Here is a 20,486-nt window from a genome sequence, read left to right as displayed (position 1 = left end):
CAGTGCATCCCTCACAGGAAATGCTCCCTTGCTGAGCAGGATGCAGAGTTTTCCGAATGATGTCATGTGCTCCTGTGCCCCTTTTTAAGCGTGTGCTGCAGCCTCCTTTGTGACAGCCCTGCGCCTGCTACATCAAGCACATTGGAGGTGGGGTGCGCTCCCAGCGGGTGTTGTGTTAATCACTTCTCACAGCCACACAGATTGGGTGGCAGGTTTTGCTTATTTCTGATCAAACTGTGAGCTTTTTAATCAACAAACAAAATATGATCCAGAGATCCCTGGGAGTTGGGAGCTATTCAGCATGCATCCTGACCAGGTCTGCCTGGGTCAGTCTCAGCAACCAGTTCATGGAGTCACTGTTAAGGCTCATAGAAGGTCAAGGCCACTGTCAGGTCTGCCTGATTGGGATTAGAGTGCGCATCTCCTGATTCCTGGCCCTGTGCTTCCTCCCTCCACACTGTATCACTGCCTGGGGTCAGCGGCCCAGCCTGCCCTCTTCCCACTCCCAGATGGAACTTCATGGGCCCCTTGAGGGCAGTTCTGCCTTTCCTTTCCCGTTCCCACCCAACAAGGCCCTCGGCCAAGTCCAGAGTCGTGACTGGCTTCCCTCCCCCCACCACCCCCGTCTCATCTCTCTGGGATTATTCTGGCCTGCTGGAGACCCTGCCTCATCACCCGAGAGATGGGCTTAAATAACATCCCACTTCCAGAGGAGCCTGAGGACCCAGGTTCACCGTATCCCCCCACCTGGACTGGTGTTGCCTCAGAGATTAGGGGGCCCCTTCAAGGCCCGACTTCTCTCCACCCTAGCACAGAGGAGAGGGAACATGGGGACACTGAGGGATGTGCCCCAGTCTTAGAGGGTTATTGAAGGTGGACAGTCACACATCTGCCCGGGTACCCCTACCACTTGCTTGCTCTCCTGGGATGGTGGAAAGGCTGCTCAGGTACTCAGGGCAACTGCTCCCGGCCTTCTTCAGGCAGCCCACCGCCCCCTCTGTCCTGCGTCATTATTACCATCAGCATATAAACATGTGCCAGTTGTGAACCTCTTAAAGCAAATAAAGAAGTAATCCTGACGGGACATCCCCCTCTGGCTCTGGCCCCTGTTGGGAACATAAGCTCCATGAGGGCAGGAACTTGGCTGGGTCACCACTGCTCAGTGCCTGGAACAGTGCCTGGCACATAGTATGTGCTCAGTGAATAGCTAGCTGTCCACTCAATGGACAAAGTCCCCAAAGAGGGACTTTCGGAACCTTTTCCCACGTGTCAGCACGTCTTCTCTCCCTTCCATCACCTGCCACTCTCTCACCCACCACAATCTGCTTCCCTTTTCTGCCTGAGTCACCAGGTGACCTCCTCTGACCTCTGTGGCAGCCAGCACAGTAGACGGCTCCCTCCTGCAGAGACAGTCTCTGCTCCTGGTTTTGCTCCTGCCTCCCCCGCCGGATCCTTGTCTCAACCTGACCTGAAAGTCAGACTGTCCGAGGCTCAGTTTCCAGCTACATACTCTCCCTGGGTAGTCTCAGGATGCTGGTGGTGATTCACCAGTGCGCTTCCCCAGCCCACAGAACTCCCAACTCCTACGTCCAGCTGCCTTTGTGGAATCTTCACTTGGCTGACGAATGGGCATCTTGAATTTAACACGTTCAAAACTGGACTCCTGATCTTCTCCTGGACACCCCCTCCTCCCCAGCTTCCCCACCTCCACAAACGGCATCACATCTACCTAGTTGCCCAAGCCACAACGCTGGAGTCATCTTGATTCCTTTGTTTGCATTATACCAGCATCTAGTACATTACTAAGTTCTTCCAGTTTTCCATCCAGAACACAGCCCGAATCCATCCATCTTCTTATCTCAGGTCCTCCCATGTGGACCACTGCAGAAGCCTCCTCTCTCGTCTCCTGCTTCATTTCCCCTCTGGCCGCTCTTCAGGGAAGCCTGGCTAACCTTTTGTAAGATCATCCAGAGCAAGTATCTCTTAAGCATCTCTGTTTAAAACTCTCATTGCCCTCCCTATGCTTAGAATAAAATCAGACTTCTTCCCTTGGCCCACAAGGCCTCAGGGAACTGGACCCTGCCTTCCTCTCCATCCTCATCCTGTACCACTCACCACACTCACAGTGCTGGACCATTCTTGCTGCCTTTCTGCTCCGTGGACACCCCAAGCTCATTCCTACTTCTGGACCTTTGCATTTGCTGGTTCCTCTGCAGAGAACGTGTTTTCTTTGGCTCTTTACATGATCGACTCCTTCTCACAGTGCAGATTCTCAGGTCAAATGCCATCTCCTTGGGGTCCTCCCCTGTCCATTCATTCCATAGTAAGCACCTCCCCTGCCCCAGTCACTGCCTTCTCACAAACCCAATATTCCTACGTAGCACTTGTCACTATCTGACATTGTTTCCTGAATCTATTTGTTGATTCTCCATCTCCCTGCATCAGTCCTGTGAGATTAAGGGTGTAGTAAGTGGTGAGTAAATATTGGATGAGCTCATGGATATTGGTTGGACTGGATGGCTATGGTTGAGTCTTCTTAATCCCTATGGTTCTGGCCTGAGTGGCCAGCTCTGCAAAGTCCAGCACATCCCCAAGATGGCCTGCTGCCTGGAATCTCTTTTCAGTCCAGACAAAGCCTCCTCGGGCGCAGGGGTTGGTCCCCAGCCGTGCCCCCCAACCCCAAGGACCACCCAGGCCCATCCTGGCTGCCCTCTCCCCATCCTCCAGTCTAGTGTCCTTTGCCCCATCTCTCCCAAACTCCTGGTTCTCCTTTGATCCTCGACCCTGAGTCCCCTGCCTTTCTCTCCGTGTGGAGTGACTGGAGCAGCAGGGGAAGGAACCAGCAGCTTATCCTGTTTACCCACCAGGGATTACCCTTAACGAGGATCCAGAGCCCCCGGAGGCCTGTCTGCCACCACCTCCCTTAGTGCTGCTTGTCCTGTGTTCAGGGGGCAGATGCGGACAGCACTTCCCTGGAGACCACTTCTAGGCCTTCACTGAGGACAGCTCTGCTTCAAATATCTGAAACTTGTTTTCCGAATAAAACAGCATTTTGTCAGCTCACTGGGGTGTGTTACACAGGTGAAATTTCTCTTGTCTAACCTCTTCTCTCAAACACAGTCATGTATCTTTTCTTAAGCATATCCTGAGCCTTCACGTCTCTGGGAGGGTGAGCGGTCACCTCCTGGCGATCAGTGACCCGGTCACATGCTCATTGGATGGGGATACTCACATCATACTCACGCTCCAGTCCTTGCTTTCCTAGAGCTGGTTGGGTTTTTTTTAGGTTATAATTATGTCATCCTCACTGCTGCTAACTATTCAGAACACTGCCTTATAAACGGCAGAAAGTGCAGAGAAAGGCAGTGCGACGCTTTTCTCCAAGCAGAATGTCTGTACCAGAACTTTCACGGCTACTGTTCACAGGGCACTCCTGGGCAGGTCCAGGAGGCAGCCTCCCCCATACACCTGGGAGCTTAAAATGTAGTCTGCGCGGGGAGCAGCAGCCTGAAATAGTGATAGTTGGGGAAGTGACCCTTGGCCATCAACAAGTTCAGTCTCTTTCAGCTGATGCTCGTAGCTGCCGTTTGTGCAAACTCACCCCATTGCAGGCTGTGCACCAGCCCTTTAATGCATCGTCCCATTTGATCCTCACAACCCCCAAAACAGGGGTGGAGTGATCCTAACTTGGTAGGGAACCCCGAGGTGTACCCAGGTTCAGCCACTTGCCCCAGAGTGCCCGGCTGGCCAGTGGCAGAGCTGCATCTGTGACTCAGCGGCCAAAGGGTGATCCATCCTTGACCATCCAGCACCCCTGGTTCTCTTCCTGACCCCATCTCTGGCCACCTTCCCACTGATCCAGCCCCTCAGAGACTGTCACGTAAACAGAGACCCGTTCTGAGTATACCCGCTGGTCGGCATCTTAGGATCCTCACTCTGCCACTGCAATTTTACCTTCAGCTTTTTCAGTCTTGAAAATCAACGTTCCCCTTTTGTTCTGCAGTCAAGCATCTGTCACTGCACCCCTCCCTTCTGATTCTGCCACTCACCACATGCTGTCCAGAAGCAGTGGCACTGGGATTTCCACGTGCCCAGTCGATGCCAGATGCACTTGGCAGGAGCACTGGTGTGACCCCCCCCACCCCAAATGCCTGCTCTCCTGAGTGATGAGCACCGCCCACTAGTCCCACAGATGTCGCAGAGCCAGCACGTGTCCCTCCTGTCAGCGCCCTCTGACGGCTTCTGTGTCACTCAGATGGAGAAAGCCAGAGTCCCCGCATTGCCTTGCGTGCAAGGCCCCCGAGCCGGCCCTGCTGCGTGGCCTCTTCGGCCTCAGCACCCACCCCACTGCCTTGCCTCGCTCCAGCCACGCTGGCCTCCTTGCTGTTTCCAAAACATGCCAGGCACTCCCGCCTTTGCTGCCCTTCCTTCTACCAGATGCGCTCTTTTCCAGCTGCTGTCCTTCGTGGCTTCCTCCCTCACCTCCTTCAGGTTCACGCTGAAATGTCACTCTCTGCAGAAGGCTTCCCTGGCAGCTGCTTAAAGTAGCGGTCCCTCCTGCCAGCTCCAAGCCAGGCAGCCCTGCTTCGTTTCCTCCATAGCCTCCACACTAGACCGGAAGCTTCATGGCGAGGAGATCGCAGGTCTGCTCACTGTTCTCTCCCCAGGACCTGCGTGCAGCAGGCATTCAGTCGATGTCTAGTGAATGACTGAACGCACGGATACACACAGGTGCACGCACACACACAAACGCACGTGCACTGCCTCGTGACAAGGAGGCCCGGGACGCCGACAGCTGCCCTCGGAGAGGCTGAGCCTCGTCGGGGAGGAGCGGATTTCAGGGTGTCAGCTGTGGGGGTCCGTCCCTGCTGGGTTCTGACCCCGTCTCTTCTCCGCAGATGGTATCACGGAGCCATCAGCAGAGGAGATGCGGAGAACCTGCTGCGACTCTGCAAGGAGTGTAGCTACCTTGTCCGGAACAGCCAGACCAGCAGGCACGACTACTCCCTCTCCCTGAAGTGAGTACACCTTGGCCACCTCCTGGGCCCTCGGCAGCCTCCAGCGATGCGTGGCCTGGCCCCAGTGTCTGGGGCAGAAAGACCCGCCAGTGTCCCCCAAGGGAACTTGCCAGCATGAGTTATTTCAAGCCTTGCTTTTCCAATTTGATCTTATTCTGAGATACAGAGGAGTTTTTATGTCCTCTGTTTCTGCCCCCCACAAAGAGGGGGGGCATTTTCCTAGAATTTATATTAAATATCCAAGAATAGCTTTCACACGTACGGTGAGCCAGGGACTATAGAAGTGCGTAGCATGCCTCATCCCTCTCTCAACCCTCACACAGCACTTTGATGAGAAACATCTTGTCCCCGTTTTGCAGATTAGGAAACTAAGGCTCAGAGAGGGGCCATGGCTGGCCCAAGGGGCAGGGCCAGTACTCAAGGCCTGGTGTTTGACTCCCCACTGTTCCTGCTGCCGCCATGAGAACCACCCTTTCCTTATGTTCTAGGTTGCTGTTTGGGAAAGTTTCACTTTTAGGTGTCACACAAAGGTTGTGAGGAACACTGGGAAGAGCCAGGAAGAACCTTGCTGGCATTATCACCTGTCAGGTCTTTCTGGATACGAGGCCATTGCTTTCAGGATAGGTGGCCCTGCCATAAGAAAAGGGTTTTTTGATTGAGGGCTTCATCATTTAGTGCCGTTACTGACTGGATGGAACCCAGCGGATTGTCTGAAACCCATTTTACAGACAGGAAAACTGAGGCCTGGAGAGAGGACGGATTTAAAGAATTAGTGACAGAACTGGGGCATAAACCCAGGCCCTTCAGCCAGCACAGACCATCAGGAGTAGTGCAGCTCTCTGCCTGCTTCCTTTCTGCTCTACTCACCATTGTTCAAGGCCATGTGATGGAGAGAGGGCCTGCTGGGATGCAGCTGTCAGGAGAGCCCTGTGCAGGCCGGGTTGTGTAGTCAGTAGGGTCAGTGCAGCCAAGGAGAGAGAGATTGGCCTGTGTTCTCTGCTCAGGACTGACCCCACCTGAGAGGGACAGTGACAAACTGCAGAGCAGAGCCTGGGCAGGAAGCAGAGGCACTGGAAGTCCGCCTGGAGAAGGGAGGGTGTGTGGAGACTTGGGGACACCACAGATCTCTCAAGGACATCAGGGCAGAAGTGGTAGATGGGAGAGTTATGGGCAGGCAGATTCCAGGTCAGTGAGAGGCGCAGTTCTCTAACAGAGCCAATCAGGAATCAGAACGATCCAAAGCTGCCTCAAGAAGTAGCGAGTATCTCATCACTGGGGGTGTGTGCAGCCAGGAGCCGGACAACCGCCTTGCCAGGGAGGACGTGGAGGGGATTTCTAAGCAGCTGGGAGGGCACTCAGGACAAACGGCACATGCATGCTTCATCGTCCACCATCAGGCCTGACAGCTTAAAGAATCAGGCCAGTTATTGCAGCCCAGGAAAATTCAATACACTAAACCGTGGCTGGGCTGGAGGCGGCCAAAGCCAGAGGGCCACAGTGGGGTCAGGTGCACACCGCTGGCTGTGCTGCCTGGGGCCAGGGGGTCTTCAACTCCCCACTGCTCCATGCAGCCCCCTCCCTCCCTTACTGTTCGAGGTAACCTGGCAACCCGGGTGCCCATGAATGATGCTTCCAGATCTTCACCTTCCCGCCTCAAGGTGAATTGTGCCTTTCTGGACTGCAAGAGGTAAAAGAAGCAAGTGACATCAGAGATGGGACTCCTGTGTCACCACCTTTCCCTGGTGACCCAGACAGCCTGCCCACGCCCTGGGCTTCCTCACTCTCATCACGCTGGCAATCTCTGAGTTCCTCAGTGGATCTCATTCTTCCTGGAATTCTGTCGTCTGGGACCAGGCCAGAGGCGTCTTCCCGAGAGGGCTGATTGAATGCACAGAGAAAAGGGTGGGGCTCCCCGTGCCAGGCCCAGTCGTTCATCATGAGGGCCAGGGCCCCATCGCACTTCTGTTCGTTCACTGGGCGCGTGCTGGGCCCCTGCACTGGGCAGGCCTGGCTGAACATTGGGGCCCCTGGTGACCCCACCACAGCCCTGCCTGCAAGGAAGAAACAGCCTCCCAAGTTCCCAGGATGTTTTGGGGCTGAGGCGCCAGCATGGGAGCACACAAGGAATCTCGAGCCAGTGGCAGGAGTACTCATGCCAGCGGTGCCTGCGTGGTCCATTCCTCAGTGCCCTGAGCCCATGCCCTCCGTTATACAAACAGGCCCAAATGCCAGCTCACCGGTGGGTCTTCAGAAGAGTGTTTCTGTCAAAGTCCTAAGAGCATAATTCCCTTTTCGTTCCTGGTTTGCTCCCTTCCCTAGACCGTAGGACCACTCTCGGGATGGAGAGCGCCTTGATTCTCTTCTGCTCTGTAACAGGCTTATAGTCCAGGGGCCGGGCTTCCCCACTTGCTGGCCTTGTGGCCTTGGCAGCCACATCACCTTTCTGAGCCTCAGTGTCCTCATCTGTGCATGAGAGGTGACGCTGCTTTCCTTACATCGATGCTTATCAGTGTCTCTGGCTCTCCGGGGTTCCCCTGCCCGTGGGCTCAGCCACCCATTGTCCTTGGAGTGCTGTGGCAGGATCCCCTGCACCTCCCAGGCGAGGGGAGGAGGTGGAGGAGACTGAGGGCGCAGCCCAGGGGCCTGCGCTGGGATCCCAGATCAGAGCACTCTGCCGTCAGGCCCAGGTTTGTCTTCCTGGACCCGTCCTGTCAGTTCTCATTATCAGGAAGTGCAATTTGGATGACTGATCTCTGCCCATGGGTGCTGGAGGTGGAGGGTTTAGTTTTGCATGCTTGTCAGGAGCCATTAGCTCCCAAACGCCAGAGGGGTGGTCTTACCTGGTCAGCCTTCTCTTGAAGAAGGCCAGAAGTGGGGAGGAGGGCTAGGCCATCCGTGGCTGGCCAGAGCAGCCCACTAAGTGGAGGTGGGCTTGTTTTCCAGAGCAGCCTCAGTTCCCAGTGACCAGTCAGGCTGCCGGCCAGGGAGTGACACCTGGCATTCATCACCTCAACCACAAATGGAACTGCCCTGGTACTGAATGTCCCGGTTGCTTGGGGCAAGTGCCAGCTTTGCCAGCCACCATGGAGGTCCAGGGACTCCACATCCCGAAGCCTCCCTGGTGGGGGTAGGGTGGGGAGTGGCATTATCAGGAGTGAGGTGCAAATGTACATTGGAATTCCAGCTATGTTATCATGTGAGCCTTGGGTCATGCGATGAGGGTATTCCAGGGTGGAGGAAAGTGTTTGGGGAAGTCTGGCCCCAGAGGACAGGGCCCTCCACCCCTCCCGTCCTTCCCTCAGCACATATTTGTCAGAGCCCTTGGTACCAGGCACTAGGCCGAGCAGCACAGGGAGCAGAGGAGAGGACAGCCCGGCCCGGGCTGCAGAGCTCCCAGTCTGGGCCTTGTTGCTTGCATGTCTGCACAGAGGCCCTTGGGGGCCAGAGCTGGCGCTGGAGTGAGAGGGTCTGGAGAAGCTGCTGCGCAGAGGTACACTTAAGCCTTAAAGAAAGGGTAGGCATTCCCCAGGCAGGGACAGTTGGTGGGCATCTCAGGTGGAGGGGACAGGCTAGGCAAAGCCCTGGAGATGCAGAAGAGCCTGGGCAGGACTCGCGCCCTGCAGAGGAGCTGAGACTCAGTTCTTAGTGACGGGGCCACTCTCAGGCACCCGCCTGTATGCTTAAACCCCACTTCCACCCTGCAAATCCACAGCACTTCACGATTTAGAAAGCCTGCGCGTTCGCCTCGGGACAGCCCCACGGGGTGGCCAGGGCAGAGACCACCATCCTCGTTCTCACCTTAGGGTAGAGGAAGCTGACCGACCAGCTGAGAATGGAGTGGAGGCAGAGGATTCCCAGCCCAGTGTCTCCCCACCCGCTCCCAAGCACTCCTTACACCGGCCAGAAGGTCATCGGTGTCGAACCTGAAGCGACCGTAGAGGCCTGCCTGGTCCAGTCCCTTTGCTTCATGGCTGGGGAGACTGAGACCCACAGGGGATTTGTGACTGACCAGCTCCCCAGCTGGCAGCTGACCACACTGACGAGAGATGGCGACTGCTTCCCACTGTGGGGACCAGGCAGATCCCTGGACCAGCCTAAGCTGCCACCCACCTGCCCCTTCACCAAAACCCCCCGCACCCGTGGCAATCCAAGATGGCGCCTGCCTCCCTCACCTCCTCGCATCCATCCAAGTCCCCTCCATGGCGGACGCCCCCACCCGTGAAGCAGTCTTGCAGAGGTCCTGCCTCATGGCTTTTGAACACTGCCCTCATCCCCTCCTTCTGCAGAACTCTCCCTCTTCCCCTCTCCAGCCTGACCTGACAGGGCGTCAGACCCTTGGCGCCCTCTCAAGCCATCAGCACACACGTTGGCCCCAGCGCCAACCATTGACCCCTGCTACACTCACTCTAGCCTCGGGGAAGTGAAAGGTTGAGCTTTTAGAAGTTGGCAAGAAAACATCACCCTCTAACACAGTTTACTGTTTGGAAAGGCAAGCAGCGGGGGAAAGGGATGAAAAATCTCATTAAAAGGGTTCTTTAGGCACTTTGGACTGTGAATGACTCTTTGCAATTTCTAGTTTCATGAGTTTTTGCAAAGGAATCTGGACAAGATGAGGGAAACAGGGCTCCAAAGACCAGAGGATTTGCTGCTGAGGGCCGGGGAGGCAGGGAGAACGCCAGGGCCTCCTCGTACACAGGGCAGGCTCTGCCTGTTCTGGGCACCCCCCCCGGGATGGGGGCAGACAGAGTGGCCCTCCTGAGGCCTCAGCAGGGATGCCCCTGCTCCTTTGACAAGGGCCCAGCCCTGTTCTCTTTAAGCACTGAGAGCCCCAACTCCAGTGGGGGACATGGCCCCAGGGAGCCCTCACAAAGGGGCCTTCAGCTTTCAAATCCCCAAAGGCAAACTTCACAGCATCCTTGCAAATGTGTGGCCCAGATTCTGACCTCAAGAGACATTTCTGGGGTCTGACCTTTTCCCATCAGGGTACAACTCAGCCCTGATCACTCAGGAGCCTTCCTCAGCCCATGAGCTCTGCCCCTTCCGTGTCTTGTTATTTAATGGGCTCCAGTCTCCAGGAGTTCATAGCCCAATCGGGGAAGAAGTGGTATTTACACGAGTAACTCAGATACTCATAGAACGTGTTTAAGGCTCCCCAAGGCAGAAAATGCTCAGGGCTGTGAAAGACGGAAGGAACCAGAAGAGGGGTTGTTTGAAGGCCGGGCAGATCTTAGACCTGTGCACAGGGTAGAGAGGGCAGCCAGGCAGAGGGAATGGTACAGAGGCAGGAAGTGCAGAGCTTGTGTAAGAACAACAGATGACATTGATGGGAGCCAAGGAGACGGGTGGCCCTAGTCATCAGGCTGAGGAACTGGGGACTCTAACCTGTAGGGCAGGGAGCGTTCCTGAAGGTTTTGAGCAGCGTCGCAGTCATGTCCCCAGAGCTGTATTCTAGAACCATTCATGAACCAGGGTGTCAAATGGAACACTACTCTGCCTCCCTCTCCCCGACATGTCCACAGACATGCCACCCGAGCTAGCACAGTCCAAGAGGCGGGCAGCACGTGGCCACACGTCCCAAGGGGAGATCCAGGGCAGCCCTTTTAAAGATGTAGAGGGAAGGGGCTTTCCTGGTGGTGCAGTGGTTGAGAGTCCGCCTGCCGATGCAGGGGACACGGGTTCGTGCCCCGGTCCGGGAAGATCCCACGTGCCACGGAGCGGCTGGGCCCGTGAGCCATGGCCGCTGAGCCTGCGCGTCCGGGGTCTGTGCCCGCAACGGGAGAGGCCACAACAGTGAGAGGCCCGCGTACCACACACAAAAAAAAAAGTAGAGGGAAAAGCATGGGCTCTGCAGCCAGAGATACCTGGGTTCAAACCCTAGCTCCATCTCTTACCTGCTGTGTGGTTCTCGGCCAATGACTTTACCTCCCTGATCATCACCTAGAAAGCCACGTAGGCCACTCTCATGAAGTTGTTGTAATAATTAACGCAGCTCAGCAGGTATATGCCAGTCTCCGCTCCTCCCAGCTTTCCCGGAGCCTTTAGAAATTGCCGTGGAAGCAGCAAGGTGGACAGGGCTGCACCAGGGCAGGCGCCCTCAGGGTGCGTCTGGGCTACATCTGCTTCTGGATGACACGGGCGAGTGTCTTCCCCGTTCCCACAGAAAGAGGGTCTGGCATTTGATTCGTAAATTTGCTTCCAGGTCCAAGCTGTCTTTCTGCTCAGTCCTAAGCGTGGTGGGAAGGAGGGAGCGGGACAAGAAGATGCCTCCTGCTCTGATTGCTAAACGAGGCCCGTCAGGTTCCTGCTTGGAGCTGGGGGTCTGTGCTGACTGCTGGGCAGCCAGTCTTCACCCAAAAGATGCTTCCTGGGAGGGTGGTGAGCGTAGCAGGGCCAGAGGAGCTGATGGGCTGCGTTCCAGGGGCTCTGGGGGCACATTTCTGTTAGAGTTGTTTTTCTTTCTTCTCTCCCCTCGTTGATTTATATAGTAGAGGAGAGAGTTTTCAAACAGTAGGCATGTCTGGGTCTAGGCAGGCGGGCCAGTGATTAATCTTAGTTTGTTGCTGCTGACAGCCAGGAGCAAGAAATAATAAAGGTTTGCAGGGCGGGGAGAGGCGGGGGATGAGGAAAGGCTGCTCGCCCTGCGATCATTGGCAGGGAGCACGGACTTCATTTCCTTCTGCCGTCTGAGCACCCCTTGTCGGGTCGACATCTGAGGCTCCAGCCTCTCAGCTCCATGGGGGCTGCTCCCATGGTCAAGCCCCCAGGGTGGTCCCCCAGACCACAGTAGAGCCTCCCCGGCCGTTGTTGGGTTCCCTGCCCAGCATGACCTCCTGCTCCAGGATGTAGGACTCCATCACCACCACTTGCTCTCCTCTCCAGCCTGCCCTTGAGGGCAGAGCTTCGAGAAAGGCAGGTGTGTGCCGCCCGGGGCACTGCTCTGCTGACCAGGGCCCTGGGTTCCTGGCTGCCTGCTCCCGTGACTCTGCACCTCTCTGAGCTGCCAGGTGGGTGTGAGGGCTGGAGAAGGGGGAGTACAGAAGAAAGAGAGGTGGGGGTCAGGCAGACCGGCACAGGGGTAGCTGACTGACTCCAGGCAGACAGTGATGGCAGGAAGGGGTGGAGTGAGGACGGGTTTTGACATGGGCCTTGGGAAGTGAGGAGGGTTGAGGCAGTTGGGGATGGTCAGGGTAAGGAGCTGCCCATTCTGAGGAAACAGCAGCCCAGGAGGACAGAAGCTGCCTACTTTCCAATCCACAGTTTTCAATATATCCCATCACTAACTCCTCCCCATCTCCCCAGGATAGAGGCAGCTCTGTGCAGCAGAAGACATGGGCTCTGGATCAGTCTGGATTGGGCTCTTGAACCCCAGCTCTACCACTTACTAGCAGGGTGGCCTTGGACAAAGGGACTTAACATCTCTGAGCCTCAATTTCCTCATCTATAAAATGGGTTTTACAGAGGTATTCCTGAAGAGATGATATACGTGAAGTGCTTGGCATGTGCCCAGCAGGCATTAAGTGAGTGTGGTAGCCCACTGTCTTTGTTACAGACTTTGGAGAGCCATGGGTTATTGAGGAAAGAGCTTGGTGTGGTCCAGAGCCTTGAGAATTGTCTGGATCTGTCCATGCCCGCAGCTACTCCCCTTTATGGTGGTGGGATTTTAGAATTTATGCAGGCTGCAACTTGAGAAAATCCTGCCTTGTTATGACTGAGACTCAAATCACAGGGCTAGAGTCAAATCCAGACTGCCCTTGTTCTGGCTGTGTGACCTTGGGTGAGTCACTTAACCTCCCTGATCTCCCAGTTCTTGATCAGTACCTGAAGATGATGACCACTTCAACAGGCATTCCTTTCTGTCCCCCTCACTGTCCTGCTGACCCCTATCTCTCCCTCCACATCTTCAGACATTATGAGTCGATTACAAGAGCCAGAACCTGGTCCAGGACAGTAGCTCTCGTACATTAAGTACACTTGAGCAGAAATCTTGGGATTTAGGGAACAGAAAGAGACCTTTTACATCACCTGGCCCAATGCCCTGTACAGGTGGAGAAACTGAGACCAGAAAGAGGAAGAAGCTTGTTTGCCTCCTGGCTTCCCATGCAGGCCCTGTTTTCTGGCAGCATTTGCATTGGCCTGAGACAAAGGGCAGGCAGGGGAGAGGGGCCGTCTGCCTCTTCGCTCTCACTACACAGAGGATTTCACATCCTTTCAGGACTGATGGAGGGAAAATGAACTTTCTGTTCAATTAGTGTGCGACATGTTTTCTCCTTCTAAAAGGTTTAAAGGAAGTGGTGCAATTAGGAGCTCCTCCAACGCCCCGTGCAGGAGACTAAATGAAAACAGTGAACTTCAGAGACAGAGGTTTGCAGAAACCCCGTCTGACCGTGGAGGTGTCTGGAAGGCAGATGGGGGTGAAGCGCTGGCTGCTGAGGAGGCTGCAACAGCTCAGCGAAGGACTAGGGCGGTGGGAGTAGAACAGAGGCCGTGTCCTGGTAGAACTGAAGAGGGTGAGAAACAGCGAGAAGTCAGGGGCCTCATCTAGATTCCTGAACAGCTGGGTGAGTGGTGGCACCACCAGCTGCAACATGGACCTGGAATGGTTTTGAAAAACCCAGGAAACTCGTCCTAACTCAGCTGCCCAAAACCAGAGGCAAGGGGTGCCCACACTCACACTGCCAACCCATTGTCCAGAGCACCCACCAGCCTGGCAGTGCCCAGCGTGCCTGCTGATGGGCTGGGTTTTCCCTTCCTGACTTGCTGCATCTCCCCTCCCAGCCAAGCACACGGCATTGCCCTTTGCTCCCCCGAGAGCTCCCTGGTCCCCTCCAGAGTCAGAGCCACCCTGATTACATTTCCAGCTGCTTTTTAATTATCTCATATCAGCCCCCATAAATCTCTCCGTAAGGCTCGCCTGCCGTGGGAGGCGTTCCAACTGTTGCCAGGAAGCCTCTTGTGCCCTGGGACAGCTTCCCTTCTGAGGCACTGGGTGGTCTCTTCAAATGAGAAAAATATTTCTTTCCAATCACATTTCTAACATCTTGTTAATAGGACTTATTTAATAATACTTTTGCAAAAGCCATCTGGGAATGGCTTGATTGAGAGGGCATGTGGGGTGCAGCAAGGACAGGCCATGGTGACAGATACAGACCTTGTATCTGCCATCAGCAGATACAGCAACATGGAGAAAGATGCAGTCAGGGACCAGAGGACCAGGGCCTGAATCACTGCTTCCACCAGCCAGGAGGGTCACCCAGCAAGTTATTTCACGTCTCTGAGCCTCAGCCCCGAGGCTCAGGGAGACAGCGGAAGGGAAAGCTCTTAGTAAACCCTGAGTGTCTGTATGAATGCAGGTGGTGTTATTTACAGAGCCTTGTGCTTTCCCCGGGGGAGTATTGGGGGTCTTACTTTGCTAACAGCTAGGTAAATAACTCAAAGCCCTGCCCCCCGCCCCCCGCCCAGAGGCATTTGGCGGGGCTGGAAGCAACCAGCTTCATTCAGTAAAATCCCAAGGTTTCCTGTTCCCCATACCTTCAGGCCCTTGCAGCCAGAAGGCTCTTGAATCATCCAGGTCAAGACCCTGGCTTTCGGATGAGAGAAACAGGCACAGGAAGGGAAAAGGACCTTCCCAAGGTCCCGCAGCGAGTTGCTGGCAGAGCCCAGATGTCTCAACTCCCATCCCAGGGTTATTACCCTTCTGAGCCCATAACACTATATTTTCTCTCCCATTTTCTCCATAAACATTCTTGGTATTTGCGGCAGATTTATACAATCGGATGTCAGATTTTATAGCTCTCGTCTTTGCTCCCACAGTTCAAACGCTAAAGCTATAAAAATGCTATTTTGCTGTGTATGAGTGTGGGTGTGTCACACTCACACGTGCACACACTTCCATTTTGTGCCTCGAATCTGCCCTTTTCTGAATGAAATTGGGTCATTTGTAGAGACGTGGATGGATCTAGAGACTATCGTACAGAGTGAAGTAAGTCAGAAAGAGAAAAACAAATATCGTATATTAATGCATATATGTGGAACCTAGAAAAATGGTACAGATGAACCGGTTTGCAGGGCAGAAATAGAGACACAGATGTAGAGAACAAACGTATGGACACCAAGGGGGGAAAGTGGCGGGGGGTGGGGGTGCGGTGGTGGTGGGATGAATTGGGAGATTGGGATTGACGTGTATACACTAATATGTATAAAATAGATAACTAATAACCCGCTGTATAAAAAATTAAATTCAAAAAAAACCCTACGTTTTTCTGGGCAGCCCTCCCCCAGTGAGCAGCCCCCATCCTCCTTCCAGCTAAGGGTGCTTTCTGCCACTTTTAATACCTTTTTTTTAAGGATTGTTTCACCTAGGAGGAATATCAGAAACAATTGGTTTTGGCAAAGCTGGCTTATTAGAAATGTTTTAATTAGAACTTTTTTTCTTTCTCTATTTTCCTTTTGAAAATCTACACGCTGCTCACGGCCCTGAGCGGCTTGAGGATCAGCCTGTCACATACTCAGCACAGACTTTCAGGGCAGGGGCAACAGTTCAGCAGTGTAGGTGTCACTGCTGCGTTCCTACCAGGCACCAGGCCTTTGACTGGATGGGGAGACAGAGGCACATCAGAGTCTAAGCTTGTAGTCCAGGCATGGGGACAAGAATAGGTGACTACTGTGATGGAGGGAGGTGTAGCAGAGAATGAGTAAGGGAGGAAGAAAGTGAGTCTGACTGGGGGCATCTCAGAAGGCTTCCTGGAGGAGGTAGCATGTGAGCAGGGCCTAGGACGATAATAATGTATTGGGAAGTAACAGAAAGGTAGAAGGATGATTAGGTTTGGTATTAGAGGAGAGGTCTCTGCAGTGTCCCCTCTCCCTGTGGTGCTAACTCCCTGTGGTGCCAACTTTTCAATTGTCCCCTCCACATAAGCCCCCCGTGGCCCAGGTGACTAATAATATTGTGGACGTAGATGTACCTTGTAAACTCTGAAGTCCTAGTCAGCTCTCTCTCTGTCTCCCTACAGCTTCTGCATCTCTGGTCCTTTATCTTTTCCACAATTCCTTCCCACCCCCCAACTTGCCAAAGAGTAGCCACATGCCCCTCATTTCCACCTGACACTAAAGGTGTGTACCCCACCCTAGCTGAACACAGCCTCCCAAGGGAAAATGCATTTACACGGTGCTGGGCAGGCGCTTTGCAGTCCCTGGTACCTGGTGTTAGAAATTGAAGAGGCTTCTGCAGTGTATCCTCTGAGGCAGGTAGAATTGTGCCAGTAACAATGATTAAAAACTTGGGGGGGGGCAGTATATGAGTTCTGACACAAGTGATGATGAAACCACTGAGGCGGCAAATGCATGAGGTGGTGTGTGCTGGGCACACCCACCTTTCAGATTCACGGTCTCCCAATGGGAGCATAATCCCGTTTTGAGTTCAGATTTTCAGGCTAGAAAAATACTTTCTCCTGTCCTCAGTTGTTCCAGTCTTACCCCCTAAAAATCTTCTGTGATGAAACAAGGGTTGACTTTTACTTTTGTGGAAGTTGTGCTTTTAAAAAGCAATCAGTTCCAATAGTAAGTAACTTTTGGGAACTCAATTACTTGCAGCCATGCTGAAAAAAACTGTAATTAACGTGGTCAAACCCTAGCCAAATAATAAAATGAAAGCTTTGTTGTGTATCAAGGCAGAAATCAATTTCATTAGGGAGCAAAGAGCCAGAGATTTAATTTTGAGAAAACTCTCCACCCTGTGGACAGAGGTTGTCAAGAAGCTGCCAGAATGAATGCCCAACATGAGAGGATTCGCCCTCCAGAGCCCAGATTACTAAGGGCTGGCAGTGACCTTTCAGAATTACATTTGCAAACCTTCCAATTGTGGCCACAGCCAGTGGGGCTTTTGCTTCTTAATGTTCTTGGACTGGTGCCCCTTTTGGTTTGGTCAAGAGGTGCATGTTGTCTGCACCCACTGACACTTGCATGCCAATGAGATCCTGTCCCTTGGGATGGGGAGGAGGAAGAAGACAGAGGTGGACTCTGGAGGTCGGAAGACACCAGAAAGGAGTTCAGCGAAGGCTCAGAGTGTCCACATGGTGATGGAGTCGTGTCCAGACAGCAGGGCTAATAGCCAAGTGGGACATACCCACTGGGGACACTGTCCGTTTGCAGGCCAGCATGTGTATGAGAGATTGTGAGCAGGAGGGGGGACCAGAACGAGAGAGGACAGCTGGAGAGGAGCAGCCTCAGGTCTGCGCCTGCTTCTGTATTCCGCTCTCCAGGGGGCCTTCCCACGGCAGGCAGAGCAGCTGTGACCTGCTGGAATGTGCTAAGTCACATTTCAGCTCAGAACATAGAAGGACTTTCTCATGGTCAGAGCCATCAAAGGTTGGAAAAAGTTGTACCTGTAAGGAGTGAGCTCCCCAACATGGGATAAGCCACAAAAGCTGAACATTAGATGTGAATATGGACTTTGCATCATCAGATAGAACGGTGGTTTTCAAACTTGAATGTGCGTCGGAATCTCTTGAAGAGCGTATTAAAAAGCTGATTCAGGTTCCAGAGAGGCCCAGGGAGTCGCAGGCTTAGCAAATCCCCAGGAACTTTGATGTAGGCATTTTGGGGCACATTTGTAGAAACTCTATATTTGAGAAACCTGCACTCCTCTTCCAACCCTGAAACTCTGGGATGTCTGTAATGAAGTTCAGTCCTTTTGTTTAATATCTGAATAGTCATTCCTTCTTCATTGCATGGTGTGAGCACCTATGTGCTAAGTTTCAAAGGTTTAGCAGTTTGTGGGACCTCAGTGGTCACCTAGTTCTCTCCCTTTGTTGTATAGATAGATGGGGAAACTGAGGCCCAAGAGGACAGGAGCCAGGGCTGGGACCAGGTCCCTGACATCCAGTTCAGAGCTCTTTTCACTTGCTTTCAGTGACTTTAAGGACTATCATAAAGTCCACCCCATTTCACAGATGAAGAAACTGAGGCCCAGATCCCCAAGGACTGTTGGGAGCTTTTCCACTGAAAACCACCATCACCGTCATTCACATGATGTGCAAAAGGCCCTTGGCCAGGGTGTCTGGGTGGCTTAGAGTCAACTGTGTGCCTTTGAAATTTCAGGGAGGAAGAACGGACCCTCAGGTTAGAGGAAGGACCACTGAGCAAGTAGGTCTGTTTTAGCTTTCAGTTTTTAAAGGCCCTCCTGGATTTTTCCTTCTTTACTTGTTTGAGTAAAACTGTGAGTTGGATCAGGTGCTTTGTGGGCGAGTCCCCTTCTTTGCTGTGCTAATGAATCGGTTGGTCAGTTAGCAAGGGACGCCCCAGCCAGGAAGGGAGTTGGGTCTGGAGGATAGTGAGGGTAAGCACTGTGCTTTAAGGACAAGGATGAGAATTGGGGTTGGGGGGGATTGCTGCCTTCTTCCCCCTCCCTGCACGTCCACCTCCACCTTCCACCTTGTCACAGGCATTGCTGCCTACTCTGAGCATACAGAGGCTATGGGTAGTGCCCAAGAATCCCCTACAGCGAATGGCACAGGGGCGGGGTAGGGGGGAAAGGGGCACATTCTGGATTCACTGGAGAATGGGAGCAAACCTCCACCCCTTTCTGGGCCTTAATGTCGTCTGTAAAATAAGAGCAGGGAAACACATGGTCTCAAAAGCCTCTGCTTGGTGTCTGGTCTATCTCGGAAATGTTGAATACGGAGCAATACACACAGTACTGCCATAAACCAGTATTTTTTAAGCAGAGAAGCCTCTTTCCTCATCATTCCCATTCTGTTTTCATGTGGACCCTGCTGTGTAACAATGTGCTTTTGAGAGTGTTGGGAAATACCACTCCATGTTTGGGAAAGTCGATCTCAGGGTCATAAACACCATGCCCATAGTCACCCAGCGACAGAGCTAGGACCAGAACCCAGGCCTGCCACCCCAGCCAGGCAGGCTGCCCAGCTGGAGGATGTGGTCCTGCTGCCAACGTGGCCATGAATGGCAGACCAGGCAGACAGGGAGACACGCTCGGTGCTCAGCACGGAGCCAGCAAGGCAAACCAGATGGGCAGCAACTTCTACTCAGGCTCCTGCAGTGCAGGTGGGGACAAAGCCGTGTCAGAACCCCTAGAGCCTTAGCACCTGCCAAACTTGCTCATGCACCATCCAGCTCGGATCTCAGGATGGTTCTTACGGGTGGGCAGTGAAAACTCCATCCCGCAGATGAGGAAACTGAGGCTCAGAGAGAGGCACAGCTCGGAGTGGCAGAAGGGGACTCAGACCCAGGTCTGGGTCCCGCTGGGTCTGCAGGTGGTGGTCCCTTTGCCCTTGTCTTGCTGCCCTCATCCCGGAGTACTCCCCTCATCTCACTCTCCAGCCTCACCTGGCTCAACCCCAGGTTTCCAGCTCCCCTTTTGCTATAAAAGCCCCTGTGCCCCTGGCAGCTGGCGCTTACCCTTAGGGCTGCCTTTGCCCAGTCCCTGTTCTGGACCTTCCTTCAGGTACCGTGTGTTCCCCCTGCACCTGCTGGTTGGTGGTGAAGTGGGAGTTGGTCCTTGGAAACAGCCTGGAGCCCTTTGGCAAATTCTGTGTTGTGTCTTAAGCCCTTAAATAAGGAGCCGGATGACTAACCTTTATCAGGTGTTCATGCTTCCTTCACACAGGCATTCTCACTTCTCCCTCACAACTACTGTGAGGGTGGACTCTTCATTACTCCCATTTCACAGATGAAGGATTTGAGGCTTGGGTGACCAGTGAGCTGCCACTGTTGAAATTTGGGGCTGGATTATTCTATGCTGTGGGGCTGTCCTGTGCAGCATCCCTGACCTCCACCTGTAGATGCCAGCAGCTCCCCTGTCTCCAGACATTGTCAGATTCCTCCAGGAGGGAGGTAAACTCGCCCCAGTTGAGAACCAGTGCTCCAAGAAGAGTATGGGTGGAGAGAGGCTTGTCCTAGTAGAAGGAAACCCCCCTCTACCCCACCCCAGGCCTGAATGCATTCTGTCCATCCCGTTGGCACAGATGTTAAGAAGCCTTGCTTTTGCCACTGTGCTGTCCTCAAGCCCGGGGATTCCCTGTACCTGCATGAGGATAGCCGTCCTGCCCTGCCTTAGTCCTCCTGGCCGAGGCTGGCACACCCTCCACACCACTGTGATGTCTCTCATTAGCTTGAAAACTTCAGCACTGGAGGAACCCCCTCTACCTTTTCCAGACGGGGATGCTGAGGCCCAGGGAGAGGGGACCTGCCCAGCCAATGACATCAGTGGGATCAGAGTTTGAACCCAGGCATCTGACTTCAGTTCAGCCACCACCATCAACCCCACGTGCTTCAAACACAAAAGGGTCTTCGTGTTCCTGGAAGAGTCCTCTTTCCCCTTCCTAAAGCTCTGAAACATTTCATGTCATCCCTCCCCCTGCCTCCACCTCTCCCCTTGCAGTTTTCATGTGCATTTGCTGGAGCCTGAGGACTGCTAGGAACACCGACCAGAGAGACTGCAAAAGTCATCCA

The 20,486-nt window shown here is 53.8% G+C and overlaps 1 protein-coding gene across 1 annotated transcript in view; it reads left to right on the top strand.

Moving 5' to 3' along the window:
• The window catches only part of SHB (SH2 domain containing adaptor protein B), a 135,398-nt gene that overhangs the window by 105,579 nt on the left and 9,333 nt on the right, over nt 1-20,486 (top strand). The window contains exon 5 of the mRNA XM_079925465.1: nt 4,899-5,018. Coding sequence (XP_079781591.1) covers nt 4,899-5,018 — 120 coding nt within the window. The remainder of the gene's footprint in view (nt 1-4,898; nt 5,019-20,486) is intronic.

Source organism: Stenella coeruleoalba (assembly GCF_951394435.1).
Source record: "Stenella coeruleoalba genome assembly, chromosome: 7".
NCBI lineage: Eukaryota > Metazoa > Chordata > Mammalia > Artiodactyla > Delphinidae > Stenella > Stenella coeruleoalba.
Note: the sequence above shows the minus strand (reverse complement) of the source record. Positions and strands in the feature narration are given on the sequence as shown.